The 18,726-nt window shown below is 55.9% G+C and overlaps 1 protein-coding gene across 3 annotated transcripts in view; it reads left to right on the plus strand.

Annotated features, from left to right (window-relative positions):
• TTBK1 (tau tubulin kinase 1) overlaps positions 1–18,726 on the plus strand; it is a 41,764-nt gene that overhangs the window by 19,404 nt on the left and 3,634 nt on the right. For 2 of the 3 annotated variants that reach the window (XR_014061851.1, XM_081518810.1), the window contains exon 13: positions 16,850–18,396. Coding sequence is in view for 2 of the 3 variants with exons in the window: in XM_081518810.1 (XP_081374936.1) it covers positions 16,850–18,396 (1,547 nt within the window). In the remaining variant the exon portion in view is untranslated. Of the gene's footprint in view, positions 1–4,271; positions 4,542–16,849; positions 18,397–18,726 lie in introns of all 3 variants that reach the window. The other variant, XM_081518808.1, reaches the window with a different exon arrangement.

Consider the following 18,726-nt stretch of genomic DNA (forward strand, 5'->3'; position numbering starts at 1 on the left):
GGCCCCTGGCTTGCTTGGGTTTCTCTGTGTGGTGCAGAGATTGACCTCTGACCCAGGAATTGGCTCCACCACTCACCCTGGGTGCTGACTGAGGTCCATGTCCCCTCAGAGGACTGGGGAGAGCCAAGGAAGTGATGCTGGAGGGCTCAGGGGCTGTGTGCGTTCCACTCGACTGTCCCGTGCAGGGGCCTGCACGTGGAAGGCTCTGGGAGATGCCAGGTGCAGGGCCAGTTCCACTGAGTGCTCAGATCAGGAGGCCTGGCTGGGAGACCCCAGAGCCCCGGAGAAGGTGGCTCCAGACAGGACTGTCTTTAGGCCCCATCTCGGTGTGTAGAAGAGTCTCTAACGTGAGATCCTGAGACTGTGCGTCCTGGCCTTGTCCTGGGTGCTGGAAAACTGGAGGCTCAAAAAGTGGGGACCACGAACCTCCACCCTGAGAGGTCCTAGCCAGCCTGAGTTGGAGGCTCAGCCAGGGCAGGGTTTGGGCAGCATGGCTATGTTGCTGACCTGGGCTCTGTTCCCACCAGAACCAGCACTGGGTAAGCAGGAAGAGGCGCAGGATCCGTCTGGGCTCCCTTGATCCCCTCTCATTCATTCATAACCTCGTCATTCCACACCTACTGCTCCTCTGTGTCAGAGACCAGAGGCATCAGAGATCAGACACACAACAGGCTGGGCCCTCAGGAGGTGCAGAGTCTAGGAAAGGGGACAGATGGCAGTGGTGTGTGTGGGGTGGAGAGAAAGCCCAGAATTAAAGTCAAGAGGCTGAGTTTGGGACCTGGGCCCTTCCAGTCTCTTCCTGGTGACCGTAGGCCAGAGCGGGTCTCAGAGTTGTGCAGCTGAGCCATCTGGGAGGTTTTTCTCACCTTCAGATGCCCCCCTGGTCCTAGGAGTCAGCCTCACATTGGGGAACGCCAGCCAAGGGGGTGAGATTTGGGGGAGCAGACACAGGCCTGCGGTATGGTCAGTCTGGGGCTCAGGTCCTGCTGGTGACAAGGATGGGCACTGCCCATCTCTGCGAGCAATGGGTCATGCAAGTCTGGATGGGGTGTTAGGTTGTGTGGGCCTTGGTTTCCCCACAGTCCACAGAAGCAAGCTTGGGCAGCATTCTACAGCCGTGTGTGTGCTTTTCTGTGTCAGCTTACCCAAGAGTGTGTGGATGTGTCCATGTGTCCGCATACACACATGTGGGTGCACCTTCAGAGTATCTATAGAGCGTGTGGTGCGTGGAGAAACCCGGACGTCTACAGTGTCCCAGCTGGCAGGGTAGTCGCCACAGTGATGGTTCTAATGAGAATAAACAGCAGCGCTGCTCCTGAGCTTCTGTATTCTTCCCACGTAATCCTCACGATGACACAGTGCAGAGGCCACCCCTGTTTACAGGGTGAGGAAGCTGAGGCTCAGAGGAGCTAAGTGTGTAGCCCAGGGTCACCAGCTGCTAAGGGGTAGAAGCAGGATTTGAATCCAGGCAGCTGGCTTCAGGGCTGTGCTCAGAGCCACACAGTCTGAGGGCTGTGTGTTTAAGAGAGGATCAGGGACTTCCCTGGTGGTCCAGTGGTTAGGCATGTTCACTGCCAAGGGGGCAAGTTCGATCCCTGGTTGGGGAACTAAGATCCCACAAGCCATGCAGTGCAGACGGAAAAAAAAAAAAAAGACAAGGCTGAGTCTGGGACTGCCCAGGTGGTCTAGTGGTTAAGACTCTGTGCTTCCACTTCAGAGGGTGCATGTTCTGTCTCTGGTTGGGGAACTAAGAACCCACAAGCCATGTGCCCCCCCAAAAAAAGAGAGAGAGAAGCAAACAGATCAGAGCGAGCAGATGGTCTGTGCAGGGTCAAAAAGAGCCTTTGCAGTGTGTGGGTATGTGTTTGTGTTGTGTGTGCACACATGTATGCACCTGCTGCCTGGGCCATTGCAGCAGGTGTGCCTGTGGGCATGTCGGTGTGTGTGGTGGTATCTCTGTGTGTGTCTGGGTGTGAGCACATGGGGCAAATGTTTTGTCCAGCGTTTCGGTGCAGCAGGGTGAAGCCTAGCCCTTCCTTCGCCGAGGGCAGGGGAAGAGGGAGGAATGGATTGGCATATTTTTTTCCTTCTTTTGGTCTGGAAAGAGTCTTGAGCCTGGGTGAGGGCTCCACACCTAACTGCACACGGAATCACAGTTTGTGGAACTCACCGCATCCTGTAACATGACTAGATGAAGTGGCTCAGGGCAGCCAGAAAGTCCCTGTAGGGATCTCACCCTACCACCTTTGTGCAAGGAAGCCCCTCCGAGTCCCAGCTCTGTCTGCTCGGGGTCTGATGTGTGAACTTCCTCCTAAAACCAATATTTAAAGACAGGAACACTTGCACGTGTGTCACCTACGCCGTGGGGAGCAAGGACAAGGATAATGTGGAACCAGGCAGTCTTAGGGCATCTGTTGTTCTTTGGTGTGCGTACCATGACACTTGAATTTTTTTTTTCTTACACACACCTCGATTTCTCCTCTCTGGAATTCACCATGCAAATCAGAAGTGGCCGGGAAAGCTAGGCCAGAGGGGAGGGCAGTGGACAGTGTGGGATCTGGGGGAGGGATGTTTACCTTCCTTCACCAGTTGTCTCTGGCTGATAACCCAGCAGATCAACATTTCCTGAGGACATGGACATTTGTTTGGCAGCCCCTAGAGCATTTTCCTGCCACGTGTGCAAGGGGCTGGGGGACAAAGATGAATCAGGCTCACAGGCAAGGGGGTGGGGTGAGGATGCAAAGGTGGAGATGGTGTTTACACCCAAGGGCCACAGGGAGATAACGGTGGACTCTTGTCTGCTTGGAATGGAACCAGCCTGCCAGGAAAGCTGTGGTGGCTTCACAGGTGTGACACTTCAGCTGGGCACAGAGGACAGAGAGGTGGCCACAAGTGGTGCCTGGTCTGAAAGGGCAGGATGTGCTGGAACTAAATCCCTTTGGCAGCTGACCAAACTCTGCTGAGATGCTGAACTGGAGCCCCCCACATGTGCTTTGAGAAGGGTGTGAACAACGGTGGGTTCCGCTGGCCCTCGGTATCCCCACGTGAGCCTTGGACACCTAACCCTCAGTGCAGATAGGACTAGTTCAGAAGGATCCTAGACTTGGCCACAAAGAAGCAGGAGGGGGAAACATGGTGAGGGCAGTGAGTCTAAGATAAACCTACAGAATATTCTCTTTCTTCCCCTTTCTGTGCTGAGTCCCTGGACCCCCTATTCAGTGGCCGCAGGGGTGCCCTCCTCCTCAGCCCTCTAGCAGCTGGCCCAGCCAGTCCTCACTGCTGTGTAAACTGGCCTCGGTCCCAGGAAGAGCTTGGGGTCAGGATGAGCAAGGTCTGATGACAGCTAAGTCATCGTTCCTGTCCCCACATGCCTGGGACATGGAGCTCATTTTCCCTTTTCTCTCTGAGGGCATGAGGGCAGCAGGGCATGGGTGGCCAGGTGAGGCAGCCCTCACCAAGCCCTGCCATGTCTCTCAACTTTAGAGAGGACAGGGAAAACCTGCCTGGAAGAAATGACTTCAACTTGCTCCTCCACCCCCCAACCCTCTAAACTCTTCCTTCATTCTTGAGAGTGATAAACAACTCACATGACACAGCATTTACACCATGGCCAGCACTATTCTAAGGGCTTTGCATATTATAACACCTAATCCTCATAAGAGTCTTAGGAAACCATAGTTACCCCCATTTTACAGATGAGAAAGCTGAGGCATGAAGAAGTAAAGTAACTTGCTTGAGGTCACCCAGGTATTAAGTGGTGGAGTTGGAATTCAAACGTGTAGTTGGACTTCAGAGTCCTTCCCTTCTGCCACATCATCACTGAGACACTGACCATGGGGGCAGGACTGTTATCACAGAGGACACTTAGCTGGTGTTCTCGCGACCTCATGAAGGGCCGAGTCCAGCTGGGGAGACAGATGGTGCACAGATGCCAATACATTTTAGAGCGGTCTTTCTAGGGGGAGGGGGCAGGATTTCCCCAGCCCAGAGGGAACTCCAAGCTATATAGAGCTAAGCCAGGAAGGCTTCCTGGAGAAGGTGAATGAGCAAGGTCTCTGGAAGGAGACCATGGTGTGAGGAGGAGGCGGGGGAAGGGCGTTGGAGGCCGGAGCCTAGGTGGTGAGGCAGAATGGGACGGTCCGGACCCTGCCCACCTGCCCGTGACGCCGGCGCCGCAGGGGCTGTCAGCGGTGGGTGGCCCCCGAGACGGAGCTGTCGATCGAGTCTGTGCCTGACACCTCTTTTCCCTCCACTCTTTTGGTCTCTTTCAGTTGGAGGAGGACAGACTCTCGGGGCACTCCCTCCCGCGGTACAGCCCCCTGCGACGACTGGCGTCCTCCGTGTTCTCCTCCTCCACGCTGGAGACCGAGCATTACCCTCACCCTGGCGGCGGCGGCTCCTCCGGTTCCCTCATTCAGCGCAGCCGCTCGGCGGAGAGCAGCCCCGTGCGGGCGCCCCACCGGCGCCACGCGCCCCTGGCCGCCGGCAACCACAGACTCGTGCCCTCGGTGCTCCGCATCTCGCGGTCACAGCTGCAGCAGGTGTGGGCCCGCTTCACCCACAAGACCTAGGCTGGGCCCCCCCCCTCCTGGAGGGGGCAGGTGGGGGGGGTGGGGAGAAGGCAGAGACCGTGGTTCCTTCCCAGGACGCAATAATCACACACTCATACACCCTGACCCTCCCTGTCATGCAATACAGCCCCTATAACGTTGGCCCAAGGTACTGTAACCCCCCACCCCTCACCCCCTCCATCGTCTCCCTCTGCTTGGTGCCAGCCAAATGGTGCAGGGAGGGGTGGGGCTGTTGGTGCAGTTCCTGGGACAGGACAGGGGCCCTGGGCTGGAGCCACCAGTGGGTCCAGAGTCCGGTGGAAACCAAGGTGTCAGGGAGAGGCGTGCTGGGTCAGAGTCAGTCTGGGATGGCACTTATTCTGTTTAATCTGTGATCTCTTGGCATGGCTGGGCACGGTCCACCCTTGGGGAGGGGGTGCCAGCAGACGATCACTCTTGGTGTGCTGTGCGTCTGTCTCTCGGGGCAGGGCGAGGTGTGTGGCCCTGTGTATGAGATAGGGGCCTGGCCAGCCAGCTTTGGGGTTTGGTGGGAAAGTGCCTCTGTACTCAGTGACGTGGGAGGAAGTGGCCCTGTGACCCAGTGAGCCCTTCCCAGGCCACGGTCACGGAGGACAGGGCCCTGCCCTCCTGCATATCAACCCAGGAGTCCTGGAGCTCAGCCCACTGTAGGCTGCCCCTCCCCCAGGGCATATGCTGCCTGGCCCAGCTCCTTAGGAGCTGGGGAGGGACATACAGGGAGGAGTCTGGGGTCTGCCCCTCAAAGCAAGCTGGGGCCTCGGGGTGATGGACCCTACCTAGTAGCAGTGGCAGAGAGGGTGGTTGTTAAGGATGAGGTGAGACCTGTGAGCTCAGGACAAATTCCAGACAGCAGCAGTCCCACCACTGTCCCTCTTAGAGGGTGACTCCTTCCAGTGGGTGCTCAGCCAAGCTTTTTGGTCCCCAGGGGCGTTGGTGAAGACAGAACACCTGGTAGGCTGATCAGAGGGGGATCGGGAGATGGGAGGGGGATCAGGATGCCAGATTGCTCTTTCTGCCTGTTTCTTAGCACCCAACCTGTCACTGCAGGGACCCCAAGGTCCTCTGTCTTCATTTCTGCTCATGTCATCCAGCACCTCTGTTCCCCTTGGGGGAATGTTGCCCGAGGGGAATGGGGCAGTGGTGAAGATGACTCCAGGAAGGGCGGTACCAGTACAAGAAGGGAAGGAGAGGAGGAGGCCTGAAGGTCTGCGAATGTTTATTGCCATAAGGTTGCCTCTGTGTGTGTGCTTGTGTGCTAGTACACTTATGAGTATGAGTGTGGTTATGTATGAGAATGTGTGCATGAGGCAGGGTTGCCATGGATAGATGCTCAGGCTGTGCACTGCACAATTCTAGGGAGTGTCAGTTACATAGACCCTGATATGAATGGCACCCACTGAAGTTGCCCAGTGCTCCAGTTCTGTGTGGGTGGGTGTGTATGAGTGTGAGTGTGTGTGTCTCTTAGGGAATCAGAAAGATGTTTGTGCAATCCTTGGTAGTTTCCTATGTACCTACTATCATCCTGGCTCCTCTTTCTCCTTCCTTCTTCACTTGACATCTGCTTCCCTCCCAACTCATCTCCCTTCATCTCCTGTCTCTGGTTCCAGCAGAGGCCTCAGGACCCCTGCCTCAACCTAGGGGTGCCACAGTCAGTGAACAGTGCCCTGAGTCAAACTGTTCTCATAGGTGGCTCATCCACGTGAGCTAAGCCTATATTCACCTCACTCCTTTCTCCAAAATCTGTTTCTTTTTTGAGGATAGCTGGGCCAAGAGCACCCTCCCCATTTGAGAATGAAAGCCTCCATCCTGACTGCTCATTTTTGAACCTCCCCAGGTCCAAGACTCTGTTGCCCTCTGGGCTGTTTTGGGTGGCTCTGCGCCCTGTGGTGGCTGAAGGCAGAGGAGGGGTCAGGGTAGACCCTTCAAGAAAAGAGAGAAAAATCAAAGCACAAAGTTGCGAGGTGGGATGGCCAGTAGCCCTACTCCCCACCTTCTGGCACTGCCCGTCTCCCTCCCCGCTCCCCTCTGGCCCTCTTTCCATCCTCTCAGGCTGGCGTAGAGCTAGTGACAGGGGCTGAAATGAAGGGGAGTCTGTCCACCAGCCACTCCACAATCAGCAGCAGTGGGGCAGGGCCCCCGCTATCTGGGATTAGATGTAACCAAGCCCTCTGTTATCCGGCATTTCCTTCCAGAGGGTTCTACTACCTGACCCTGAGCACAGCTCCCATACCGCGACCAGAACTCTGCGGTACTCTAAGATCCTAAAGTGCCTTGTGACCTATCAAAGATGATGGCACTACCTTCAGCCTTGATTAAGCATCAGACACGTATTAGGGCTTCTTTGGTGGCTCAGCTGGTAAAGAATCCACCTGCAATGCAGGAGACCTGGATTCAATCCCTGGTTGGGAAGATCCCCTGGCGAAGGGAAAGCTTACCCACTCCAGTATTCTGGCCTGGAGAATTCCATGGACTGTAGTCCATGGAGTCACAGAGTCGGACACAACTAAGCAACTTTCACTTTCACTTCTTCAGTGTTTCCAAAGGTTTTGGAGGTGGGGAATCCTGTTTAGCATTCCCAAAGTAGCTGAATTTTCAAACACACACACACACACACACCAGAACTGATTATTGTGGGAAAGAGTGTGTCCTTTAGAGATCATGACTCAAAACATTTTGTCCTTTGCGGGACATCTTTTTATATGCCCTCCGTAGTGGAGGAGAAACTGTCTTATAAGCCATAAAGCTCTGAGCTAACAGGAAGTGATCTTGATATTATTACCTTTTGAAGGTAGCTCTGACTTTTGGAACATCTAAGGCTATTTGAAGCCATGTGTATTGGAGCAAGTTCATATGAAGCTCAGCAGATCCCTGTGTGGTTTGAAGTCCAGTTGCCTGTCTCCAGGTCCTGGGCTGGGCAGGGAAGTTGTGAGCCTGCAGTGCTGTCAAGCTCTTTTTTCTTAAGGGTTTCCCAAGGAAGATGCCAGAGTGTTTGTTTCAAGAAAAGATACCCTGCTTGGGGAAAACACATAGCTTCTCCGAGGTCAGCTTTGAAAAGGAGCAGGACTCACTATTGTATTGGAAGATGCTATTTTTGTACTTTAAAGTCATACCCTGCATGTAGTGGTGGCTTCCAATTATTAATTAATTTATTTTATTTAACAGTCCCTGGCACACAGAGCTTATCATGTGCCAAGCAGTGATCTAAGCACTTTACAAAAATAACTCATTTAATCCTCGTAATAGCCTAGGAAGTAGATCCCAGTATTATCTGCATTAAATGGATTAATCAGAATATCTAATTTACAAAAGCGTATTAAAGACCCCTGCCAATGCCGAATAACTGAGGACTTGTTTGATAGGAGTTTTAAAGCGTTTCAGTCTGTGTATTGGTCTGTTTATTATTTACTGTGCTTACTGGTTGGCCCCTCCTTGCTCTATTGAGGAAGAAGGAAGTTATCTATGAATCAGACTCTCCTTCCTTCTCCATCCCACCTGGGCATGGGATGGAGTTGGGGGTGGATGGGTGGTCACTCCAGAGTTCTGGTGTTGGTTGAAATGGCTGGACCCTGTCTCTCCAGAGACCCCCAACCTCTCAGTTCCACATGGCCCCAGGCATTCCCAGAGCAGATCTGAGGATTAGGTGGGTGGAGTAAGAGTTCCAGTGAGAAAGTAGGTGCTCAAAACCCTGTCTTCAGTGGTATCAGTGGGATCCCTGGGGTCAGGCTCACAGGCAGGGCAGATACTGGCACCATACCACTGACCATGGAGATTTGAGATGAGTGTCACCAACTCATCTCAACTCATGTCAATAGGAGCCAAGCAGTGTCAGGGAGAGGGCACTTGTGGGGACTGTGGTAAACAAAGGGACCCTCACCATCCTCAGCTCAACCAACTGTTGCCAGTATCTACCATCTTTAATGTGAAATCTCACTATTTTTAAATATTGGCATCTAATTTTTTAAAAAACAACTTTTTAAAGAAAAATCACTGTGTGAACTAAACAAAATTGGTTTACAAGCAGAGACTCTGAACTCAGTTTGCAACCTCTCTGAGCAAACTCTGAGCCTGAGGATCCCCCTACACCCATCTATCCAAGGCTGTAAGCACTCAAATGGGGACAGTGTTCTTCCCCAGGAACACAAACTAGGTGGGCTTCTTAAGAACAGGCAGCTCACGACCAGTGGGGATGTGTGGTGTGTGCTGTGTGTACATGTCATTGAGTTCATGGTGTGTATGCCTAAGTATGTGTGTGGGCCAGTGGGTTTGTTCGTGTTAAGTGGGGTCCTCCTCAAAGGACCAGTGTTTTCTCTGTAGGACAGGATCCTAGGTCAGTGAAAAATGCACTAGTAAATTCTCAGTAATGAATAGACACCCCCACCCACTTAAGGCAGCTTGGGTCACAGCAATAACCAGTAAATACTCACCACAACCTCTAGCATCCCAATCCCAGCCATCTCCTTTGCAATTCCAGTTGTGGGGAAAAAAGGAATGGCCCTGCCCAGCATAAGGAGGAATGGTGGAATCTCTGAGCCATGCTGGTACATTAACCCTTGCTCCCCCAGCCAGGAGGGGCAGGCCTCTTCAATCCCAGGAAAAGCTGTGTTCCTCTTTGTGGGAAGTCCCAGGACCCTCCTTTGCTATTTCTCTTCTGCCCTGTTTAGGTCCGCTTTTCTGGGAAGGGGTGGTGCTGTCTGCCCAGGCAGTGGTTGGGAGGCCTGGGCTACTGGGGTGAGCAGAGGAGCTGTGGCAGTGTGTCTGTATTGGGTGATCAGAGGAGAGGACCATGCGTAGGGAGGCTCTGGGGGTCCCTGGCTGTGGAAGCATAGAGAACGCCGTATCCCCTGCTGTCCTCGGGTTGATTTGGTATCTGAGGATGGAGGCATAGACCTCTAAGGAAAGCCTGAACACCACCCCACCTCACCCTCAAACTCCACTGGATTCCACCCCATAGGGCAGGAATCAGCCCACGCCCGTGGGCAGTCCTTGGTAACAAGGAGAGTGGCAGATCACTCTCCTTGAGTTGGGGGGCACGTCCCCAAAGTTTGCATTATTCCTATTAGGGACAGAGGTGCCCCCAGGACTGGTGGGATCAGCCTCTGAAAAATTTAAAGCATCCTTCTCCCTAAGGGAGAGGCTCCTAGACTGAGGACCACAACCCTCAAACATCCCCAATGGTTTCCCACACCACCCAGTGGGCTTCCCAGTTTAGGGAGCCCCTGGGCCTGAACGGCGGCCCCAGCCCCCAAGTGAAGAGTTGAGAAGCCATGGGGAGGAGGGGCAATGAAGCCCAAAGGACTATGGAAACCTTCCGAGATCTCCGCTTCCACTTGGTTCCGCCGTGCGTCCCACCACCTACCCTCCCTTTTACCCGCACAGTCTGTGGGGTGCGGGGTCTGGGGTTTACCTTGCCACGACTAACAGGCTCTCTCTCTCTGCTACACGCGCACACACACACACACACACACCCGTAGCTGCGCGCACACTTCATGCACTCTCCGGACAGCAAACTAGCGGCCCGGCCCAGGAGAGCACGAGGATCGTGTTTCCGGGCCCCTCTGGCAGGTTTATCACTGTATCGGGACCCCCATCCACTACATTCCCTTCTGTCCCCGCCCCCGCGGCCGTTGCACCACGAATGTACGTTCCAGTCTTTTTAACTAGCTGCTACGCGGCGTGGCCGGTCCGAGCCCCCCAGCTCTACGCACGCCGCTCACGTCGCCAGAGTAACCCTCCCGGGCGCCCCCAGGCGCCAGCCTCTGCTACCCGCCCCCGCCGAGCTGCCTGCTGCTAAAATCCTCCCCGGATTTTCGCCCCCCCAGCCGCCCGCCGCCTCCCGCCCCGCCCCGCGCTAAGGTTGAGTTGGCTCCCCTCCGCTGGCTCTGGGCCGCCGGGTCCCGGCCCGGGGCGGGGCGGGTGTGAAGGCTCGCCCCTCCGTGCTCTAGGGCAGGGTGCTAACTAGGGCTGGGAGGGGAGCTGGCCAATTCCCGGGCTTCAAGAGCCCGGGTCGCCCACACCGGATTCCTGTTACCTCACCGCCTACAGGGCTGCCCTATCCCCTCCCTGCCCCAAATAATTGGCCTTGCAATTGGATGCCAAAGAGCCCAGAGTTGAGGGGGAGCCAAGCTTTGAGCCTAGGTCTCTCAGAGCCACCCAACACCCCGCTTTTGGCCCAAGCCCCAGCCTCCGTGTCTCCTGCCCCACCCAACTTATTCCACAGAGGGCCCTGGGGGTCCCCAAACATGCCCCCACTTCCAGCTCTTCTCTCTCCCCATCCCCGCAAATAAAACTCAGGGACCAACATCTGCTTCCTTTGCACTTGCTCTGTCGACTCCTTCCCCACCCCCACCCCCAACCACTTGGAGGGGCTTCGGTGGGAGAGGAGTGGGGTTCTGGGCCCTTGTGGCTGTCAGTATTGAACGAGGAGAGGGCTGGCCCCTGGCCCTCTGTGAAGTTTGTCTGGTGGGATAGGGGAAGCTGGGCCCGAGGGCCCAGTGCAGCCTTTTCCCTCCAGGGGCCCGAGGAGCCCCCTCCCAGCGTTGGGAGACAGGGATGGGAAGGGGGTTGGCGAGAGGATCCTCCTGGAGGTCCCGAATCCCAGCCTGTTTATTCCTGGGCCTCCCCATCCCATCATAACTCCCCGCCCCCCATTTTGTACTGCAATAATACTGTATTATAAGCTTGCACTATTTCCCGACCCTGGCCAGCCATAAGCATGCACGAAAAACTTCAAAACCACACACACGCGAAGATGGGACGCTTTTTTTTTTTCTTTCTTTCTCTCCGGGGTGTGTCCTCAGTGTACAGGGTGGCGTCAGGGCCCCCCACCCCCACCCCCAGGGCCCAGGTAGACGAGCATGCACCGAGCCCCTGCCCCTAGACTGCGAGTACTGTACAAATCCAACACTTGAAACCGACACGCACGCGCGGCGCCGCCGGGGGGTGGGGAGGGGGTAGGACACGGACTCTGCACCCCCGCGCACATGGCCACGCAGGGCGGGAGTGGGGGGCGCCCCGCCGTCAGGCGTCGCTGTGCAAGGGATCTTGTGCCTTTTAAAGTCCCTGTATGTTAATGCAGACAATCCGGAGAGCTTGTGTACTACCAAATTCTGATTAAAGACGCCTTCCAGGAACCTGCGCCTTGCCTGCTTTCTTTCCTCCTCCTCCTTTGTAACCCACCACTTTTGGGGTCGCAGGACTGCACAGAGGCCAGGGGCTAGTCTTTTGCTGACTGAGATGGGGTGGTGGATGGGGGATGACAAATTCCAGCCCCACTCCTACCTTAGCCAGCAGCTAAGACAGGCCAAAGCAGGGAGAGGGAGGGAACCCTAGGAAGTTTCAACCTAGTTGGACTTGAGCAACACTTACTGCTGTGGCTGGCTGGCTGTCTCCTTTCATCCGGAGGAGGGCTTTGTGGGTGGACTCTGGTCTCTGGCCTGATTGGAAATGGCCAGCTTGCTGGAGGGGGAAAGGGGAGCCGGAAGGTGGTAATCAGTTCTCGGTGGATCAGACAATTATGGCCAAGTGTGCAGTGGGGGTGGGAAGCCAGAATAGCAGAGAACCCCTGTGAGGAGACCTCAGGGAGCCTTCCCCTGCTTCCTGTCCCCTGCCCTGATGGAGGATCTGAAGGAGCCCCGGCCTGGGGGAGAATGGTCTGTTGAGGGGAATCAGTGAGAGACTGGATTGTGCAGAACCCAGGGAACTCAGGGCTAGAATGCCTGTTGAGGGAGAACTAGGTCAAGGAGAGGGTGGGACCAAAGAAGAGGGTCGCAGAGACTGTAGAGATTGCAGAGAGAGGGGGTCAAAGGGGAGGGGGGCTCACCATCTCACTGTCCCCCACTCCACCCCCACAGGCCTGCAGCCATAGCGCCAAAAGAGGAAGATACTAATATGTTTCCCCTTGGAGCCTAAAGCAAGTGTGGGGGCGAGAAAGGGCAAGCTACAGCTGCATTTTTTGACCCGTAGAGCATTGAGAGATCCTTGCCCTGGGGCAGCCGGGGCGGGCACTGAGATCTGGGGTCAAGTGTGTGAGGATCTGTAGAGACCTAGGGTAGCAGCTGTCTTCCCAGGTCATCTTACCCCTTTCCCTCAGATGACTGCCACGGGCCAGGGTGCCCGGTGTGGGTGGCACCCCTGGATGTGGGGTGAAGAGCAGAGGGAGGGCTCTTGGCCTGGCAGATGTGGTTTGAGTGTAGAGACCCAGACAGATGGGCAAAGACTTTGGGAAAGGCAGAGTCCAGCAGAGGAGGTACCCTGCTGACCTCTCATCTCTGTCAGTCTAGGCAGTTATGGCAATGGGAGTGGGGGTTTACGTGGTGGGGGCGGGGAGGTATGTGCTGGGCAGCTGCTCTGGGGGTGGGGGGCGCTGCTGTGAGAGGCACAAAGCCCTCTCCACCGGGCAGTGAGGGTGGGGTGGGGGTGTTAGAGCTCATAGTCCTCTTGTCCCCGGGCAGCCCGCCTTCTTTGACCTTGGGACTGTGGACTGATGAGTCTGGGCTTGGCCTGGATCCAGGTCAGAGAGTTGCTCAATGGGTGCTGTGTGCGGATGGGGGGTGTGGGGAGTAACCTGTCTCCAGTGTCAATAGCAGGGGAGTCAAGGCTGAGGAGAACCTGGTTTTGCTGGTGGCAGGGTCAGTTTGGAGTCTGGTCCGTCTGCCTCTGTTCACTTTTCTGGCTGACTGGAGTAAACATGGACTTGGGCTGAGCTCTGAAGCTGACAAGGCCACATGCCTCTGCTCGGGGCTCAGCAGACGCAGGGGGAGGGCTAAGGCTTTCATTCTATCTGAGTGTCTCAGCTCCGAAGGCCTGCCTCCCCTCCTCCCACACCCTCACCGCATCTGCCTTTGGCTCAACTCCATCCGAGTCACCAGGGAGCTTTGAAACAGATTTCTGGGCCTTATCTCTGACCTAACAGAGTCTGCAGAGTAGGACTTGGAGCTCTGTATTTTTAAAAAGCATCCCCAAGTAATGCTGTGCCAAGCAGGCTGGAGAACCACAGGAAGCAAATTGAAGTCATCCTGTGTCCCTGCCCTGAGAAGGGAGCAGGAAGGTGTGAGCTGCCCCGGACGCTGGCTTCCCCTCACTAACACCCAGCACTGTCTCTTCCCTCTGAGGTAGAATAGGGGAGTGTCACTGCTGTCCCCCTCCCGTGGCGTCCTCAGGCCTGGAGGGCCAAGCACACAGGGCCTGTCCAGGGATCGCTGGCTGATTGAATGGGAACAGGATCACCTGGGTGAACAGGTGAATACTCACTGGACTTAAGCATCCAGGAGAGCCCGGAAAGGGTGAGGGAGAATTTCCTGCCTTCTGGGGAGGAGGAGGGGTGCCTCCAGGCCTGGTGCTCCCCAAATTGGAGCCAGATGGGAAGGGGCTTGGAAACAGAAAACCAAGCATGCCCAGGCCAGGGTGACCCTTAGGGTAAATATGTCTCTTCTCTGAGGTTCACAGCTCTGCTGAAGGGCAGAGGGTCTTGAGTTTCGCCACTTGGGAGGGTGAGAGGCCAGTGAGGCAGTGGAAAGAATTCTGAGTTCTGGGCTAGCCTGACTGGTGTGCCTTTGTGACTCAGGCCTATTGATGCCTTTCTCCAGGCCTCAGTTTCCCAGTCTGATATTATCAGTGATGCCTGATTTCCAGTGCGGATCCCTCATCCCTCCCATGTAATGGGAGGGGGGGGCTTTGAGACGGAAGCGGGGAGGATTCCACCTATGAGCATCTAACGTGGGCACTGTGAGCAGAGGCTCCATCCTTTGGATGGAGCTTTTCCAGAGAGATCCAAGAACTGGTCAAATGGCAGGGGCAAAGATCGTTCTAACAGGTATGCCCAAAAAGTCAGAGACGGGCAGGAAAATAGGCTGAGGTTCTGCTGAGAAAGAGTGGTTTGGTGGGGTTGAAGGATACCCCTGCTGAGTAGGATGTATCTGGTGCTGAGTGGGTGGGTTCTGAGCCAGACAGCCAAAACACATAATCAGAACACACTCCTGAGTGTGCTGGGGTCCTGTCTGGTGTCTGACACTACCTTGTCTTGCATGAGGAAGATTATGATAGTTAAGGAGGGGAGAAGTCACAGCCTTGAGCAAATCTTGGCCTTGCAGAGTCCTTCTTCTCCACCTGCCTATGGGCTGAGTGCACAGAGACCTCAGCTGGAGAGCCTCTTCTTTCCCTGCCTCCATAGGTATGGCATCCAGGAGTTTCTGGGATTGAGGAGGGAGGTAATGATCTTCAAACCAGGGTAAGCCAGAGCAGAGGGTAGGAGGTGGGGGTGGGATGGGGTTGGGAAGGAGCTAACATTTATCAATCCACTGCTATAAGCCAGACCCATTGCTTATATGACCTCACTTCTGGTTACAGCCTTCGTGGAGTATGCATTATCCCCATCTCACTTCCTAATCTAGACACTTCACACTCCATGAAAACAAGGACCAGGTCTGTCTTGTTGATCCTCTAATTTACAGCCTCTAACACAGTGGCCAAGACAATAGACATTCAAGGACTTTACGCATGCATGAATGAATGAAAAACCTTTAAGGGGCTCACCATTTATCAGGAGAGAGAACCATGTAAAGGTGTGCCTGTGAAATAGAGGGTAGAAGGTTCTGTGAAGGAAGGATGTGGGAAAACAAGGAGAGTGGTGAAGTCTGCTTGGTGGGTGGACAAGATACTTTTGGGAAAATGAGCTGTTTGAGCTGGGTGCTGGAAGAAGAATAGGAGTTCGTCATGTCAGTAGAGAGAGCTGGACCCCTGGGCAGAGGAAGCTGCCTAGGGAAGGATCAGAAGTATGAGAAAACTGCATTTTGAGAATGGCTTGAACGTAAGCAGGGGAGCAAAGTGAGGTTGGAGCAAAAGGTAGGAACCAGATCATGGGCTGGGATGAGGTGGGGTGAGGTAGGGAGGGGTGGGGAGGAGTGAGGATGTACATATGCCAAGCCAAGGATTGGGGCTATCTCCTGAGGACTGTGGGCCCCACCATAGGTTTCTGCAGGTTTGAAACAGGGGGAAATGAGATCCGACTTAAGTTTCAGGAAGATCACTTGGGCAGCTGTAGGAAGAACGGATGGCAATGTAGAATGGAAAAAAAAACAAAAACAAAAACAGGCTGGTGGCTGGGGAACCACCAGGAAGGACAGGGCTGTGCCCATGGGGATAGGACAGCAGACACAGATGTTCAAGAGGAATGCCTGGCAGGACTCCCTGAGAGTCTGGATGGCCCCTGATGGTGTTGGAGTCCTTCCAGGGCTTCGAGTCTGCAAGGGCTGTGTTTCAGAAAACAGAAGCCCTGTGTGTTCAAAAGGCTACCAAAGTGCTGGATACCGTCGATACCATCCCCCCAGGAACAAAGCCATGTCAGCCCTGATGGGGCCTGGTGCTGTGTGGGTGCCCAGGGATGTGTGTGATTGACAAGGGTGGAGCTAGAGAAGACATAGCAGCGGAGGCCCTGGTAAGATGCTCAGGTCTTTTGAGTCTGGAAGGAAGAAGGCTGAGGGGAGATGTGGCAAGAGTCTAGAAAACCAAGGACATGCCATTGCATGGCCAAGGACTCTGCCCAAAACTTCCAAGGGACAAAAGTAATCAAGTGAAAAGGAACTGTCTTTCATAGGCTGGCTGTGACTTTCTGGAGAAGTGGGGACTCAAAATGCACCTACAGAGGATTGGAAAATTCCTGGCTGACAGGCAGGTGGGAAGGGGACTGGAGCTCCAGGGACCCAGCCTGCACTTTGCGGGGTGGAGGACGGCCCAAACTTTGCCCTGTCTGACAGGTTCTGGTGGCCCTGCGGCCAGCTCCCTGGCTACAGAGGAACTGTACTCTATGAGCAGGCAGTGAGGGCAACCCAGACACTTGCTGCTCCTCTCTGGACCTGGTTTCCTCACCTGCAAAAGGAAGGGTGGATCTATATGGTGGCTATGATGGCTTGCAGTTTTCATTTTCTTCTGTTGACTGAACTACAGTTGGCTCGGGTTTCAGGGTACATGTGGGATACAGGAGAGGAGTGGGGGTAAAGGGGAGACTGGGAGATGGAAAAGCCACCAGGATAAAGGCCTGGGCCTTCCAGGGGACTTGGAGCATGGAAACAGTCATCAGAGATTTACTGAGCAGTTACTAGGTCCCAGGGACCAGCCTAGGCTCCGGGGATGGAACAATGAACAAAACAAGCCTCCATGCCTGCTCTAGTGGAACTCACACTCTGGCGGGCCTCCAAGACTGGGGGTGCAGTCAGGCCAGGAGCAGGGCAGTGACCTCAGTGGGTCCCTGTGTGTGCCCCTTGCAGGTATTCTCCGTGGCACCCCCGTTTGAGGTGAACGGTCTTGCACGAGCTGTGCCCCTGAGCCTGCCCTACCAGGACTTCAAGAAGGATCTCTCCGATTACCGCGAACGGGCTCGGCTGCTCAACAGGGTCCGGAGGGTGGGCTTCTCGCACATGCTACTCACACCCCCCCAGGTCCCACTGGCTCCTGTTCAGCCTCAAACAAATGGGAAGGAGGAAGAGGAGGAGGAGGAGGAGGAGGAAGAGGAAGAAGAGGAGGAAGAGGAGGAGGAAGAAGAAGAGGACGAGGAGGAGGAAGAGGAAGATGAGGAGGAGGAGGAGGCAGTGGCCCTGGGGGAGGTTCTGGGGCCACATAGCGGCTCCAGCAGCGAGGGCAGCGAGAGGAGCACAGACCGCAGCCAGGAGGGCGCACCTTCTACACTGCTGGCCGACGATCAGAAAGAGTCCAGGGGCCGGGCCTCGGTGGCTGACGGGGACCTGGAGCCTGAGGAGGGCTCTAAAACGCTGGTGCTCGTCTCCCCTGGTGACATGAAGAAGTCCCCCGTCCATGTCGACCTGGCCCCCGACCCCGACCTGGGCACTCTGGCCGCCCTCACCCCTCAGCAGGAGCGGCCCCAGCCCACTGGCAGCCAGCTGGATGTGTCGGAGCCAGGCACCTTGTCCTCCGTCCTCAAGTCCGAGCCCAAGCCCCCCGGGCCTGGGGCAGGGCAGGGGACAGGAGCGGTGGCCATCGGGGCAGGGGGAGTGGCAGTCACCTCCTCACCCTTCACCAAAGTCGAGAGGACCTTTGTGCACATTGCAGAGAAAACCCACCTCAATGTCATGTCTTCCGGTGGACAAGCCTCCCGGTCTGAGGAGCTCAGCTCTGGGGGCGAGCTGGGCCTGGAGGTGCCCTCTGATGGGAGGGTGGCGGAGGAAGGGGCCTCCGCACACCTGGAGAATGGCATTGCCCTGTCAGGGCTGGAGAGCTGTGTCCTGTCAGCACCCCCGGGGAGTGGCCCCTTGGAGGTGACCACAGACTCACTGCCCAACGGCCCAGCCCTGGCTGATGGGCCTGCCCCCGCATCCCTGCTGGAGCCAGGCCCCGAAAAACTGGCCACCATCTCTCCTAGTCGCCACGCTGTGCCAGGCCCTCGCCCCAGGAGCCGAATCCCTGTCCTGCTGTCCGAGGAGGACACGGGCTCGGAGCCCTCCGGCTCACTGTCGGCCAAAGAGCGGTGGGGCAAGAGGGCCCGACCACAGCAAGACCTGGCGCGGCTGGTAATGGAAAAGAGGCAGGGCCGCCTGCTACTGCGCCTGGCCTCTGGGGCCTCGTCTTCTTCCAGCGAGGAGCAACGCCGCGCCTCTGAGACTCTCTCAGGCACAGGCTCCGAGGAGGACACGCCTGCCTCCGAGCCTGCAGTGCCCAGGAAAGCCGGGCGGGCAGCTGCCACCCGGAGCCGGATCCCCCGCCCCATTAGCGTCCGCATGCCCACGCCTGCCACAGCCCAGCAGCCCCCCGACAGACCCCAAGGTGCGGCCCCAGCATCTGACACAGCCATCACCAGCAGGTGAGAAACCGCTGTCAGTCCCGGGGGGCGTGGAGGGGTGGGGTGGCAGAGGGTGACCACAGAAGGCTTCCTTCAGGGGAGGCTTCCCTGGAGGCAAGGGATACTGATAATTCAGCCACACACCTCCCAACCAAATCTCTCCTCTGACTCGGCTCAAGGGAGTGTCTGGAGGGATGTCAAGGAGGCAGGCTTGGGAAAGGTTGATGGGAGATAGCGGGGTCCACATACAGTCTCTGGTGTGCCACGGGGCATTTGAGGCTCAAAGATAAAGGCTAGAATAGTTGGGAGAAAACATTACCCTTATTAATATAAGCATGCGTATATAATACA

This window comes from Giraffa tippelskirchi, chromosome 8 (assembly GCF_054371585.1).
Source record: "Giraffa tippelskirchi isolate mGirTip1 chromosome 8, T2T-mGirTip1v1.2.pri, whole genome shotgun sequence".
NCBI lineage: Eukaryota > Metazoa > Chordata > Mammalia > Artiodactyla > Giraffidae > Giraffa > Giraffa tippelskirchi.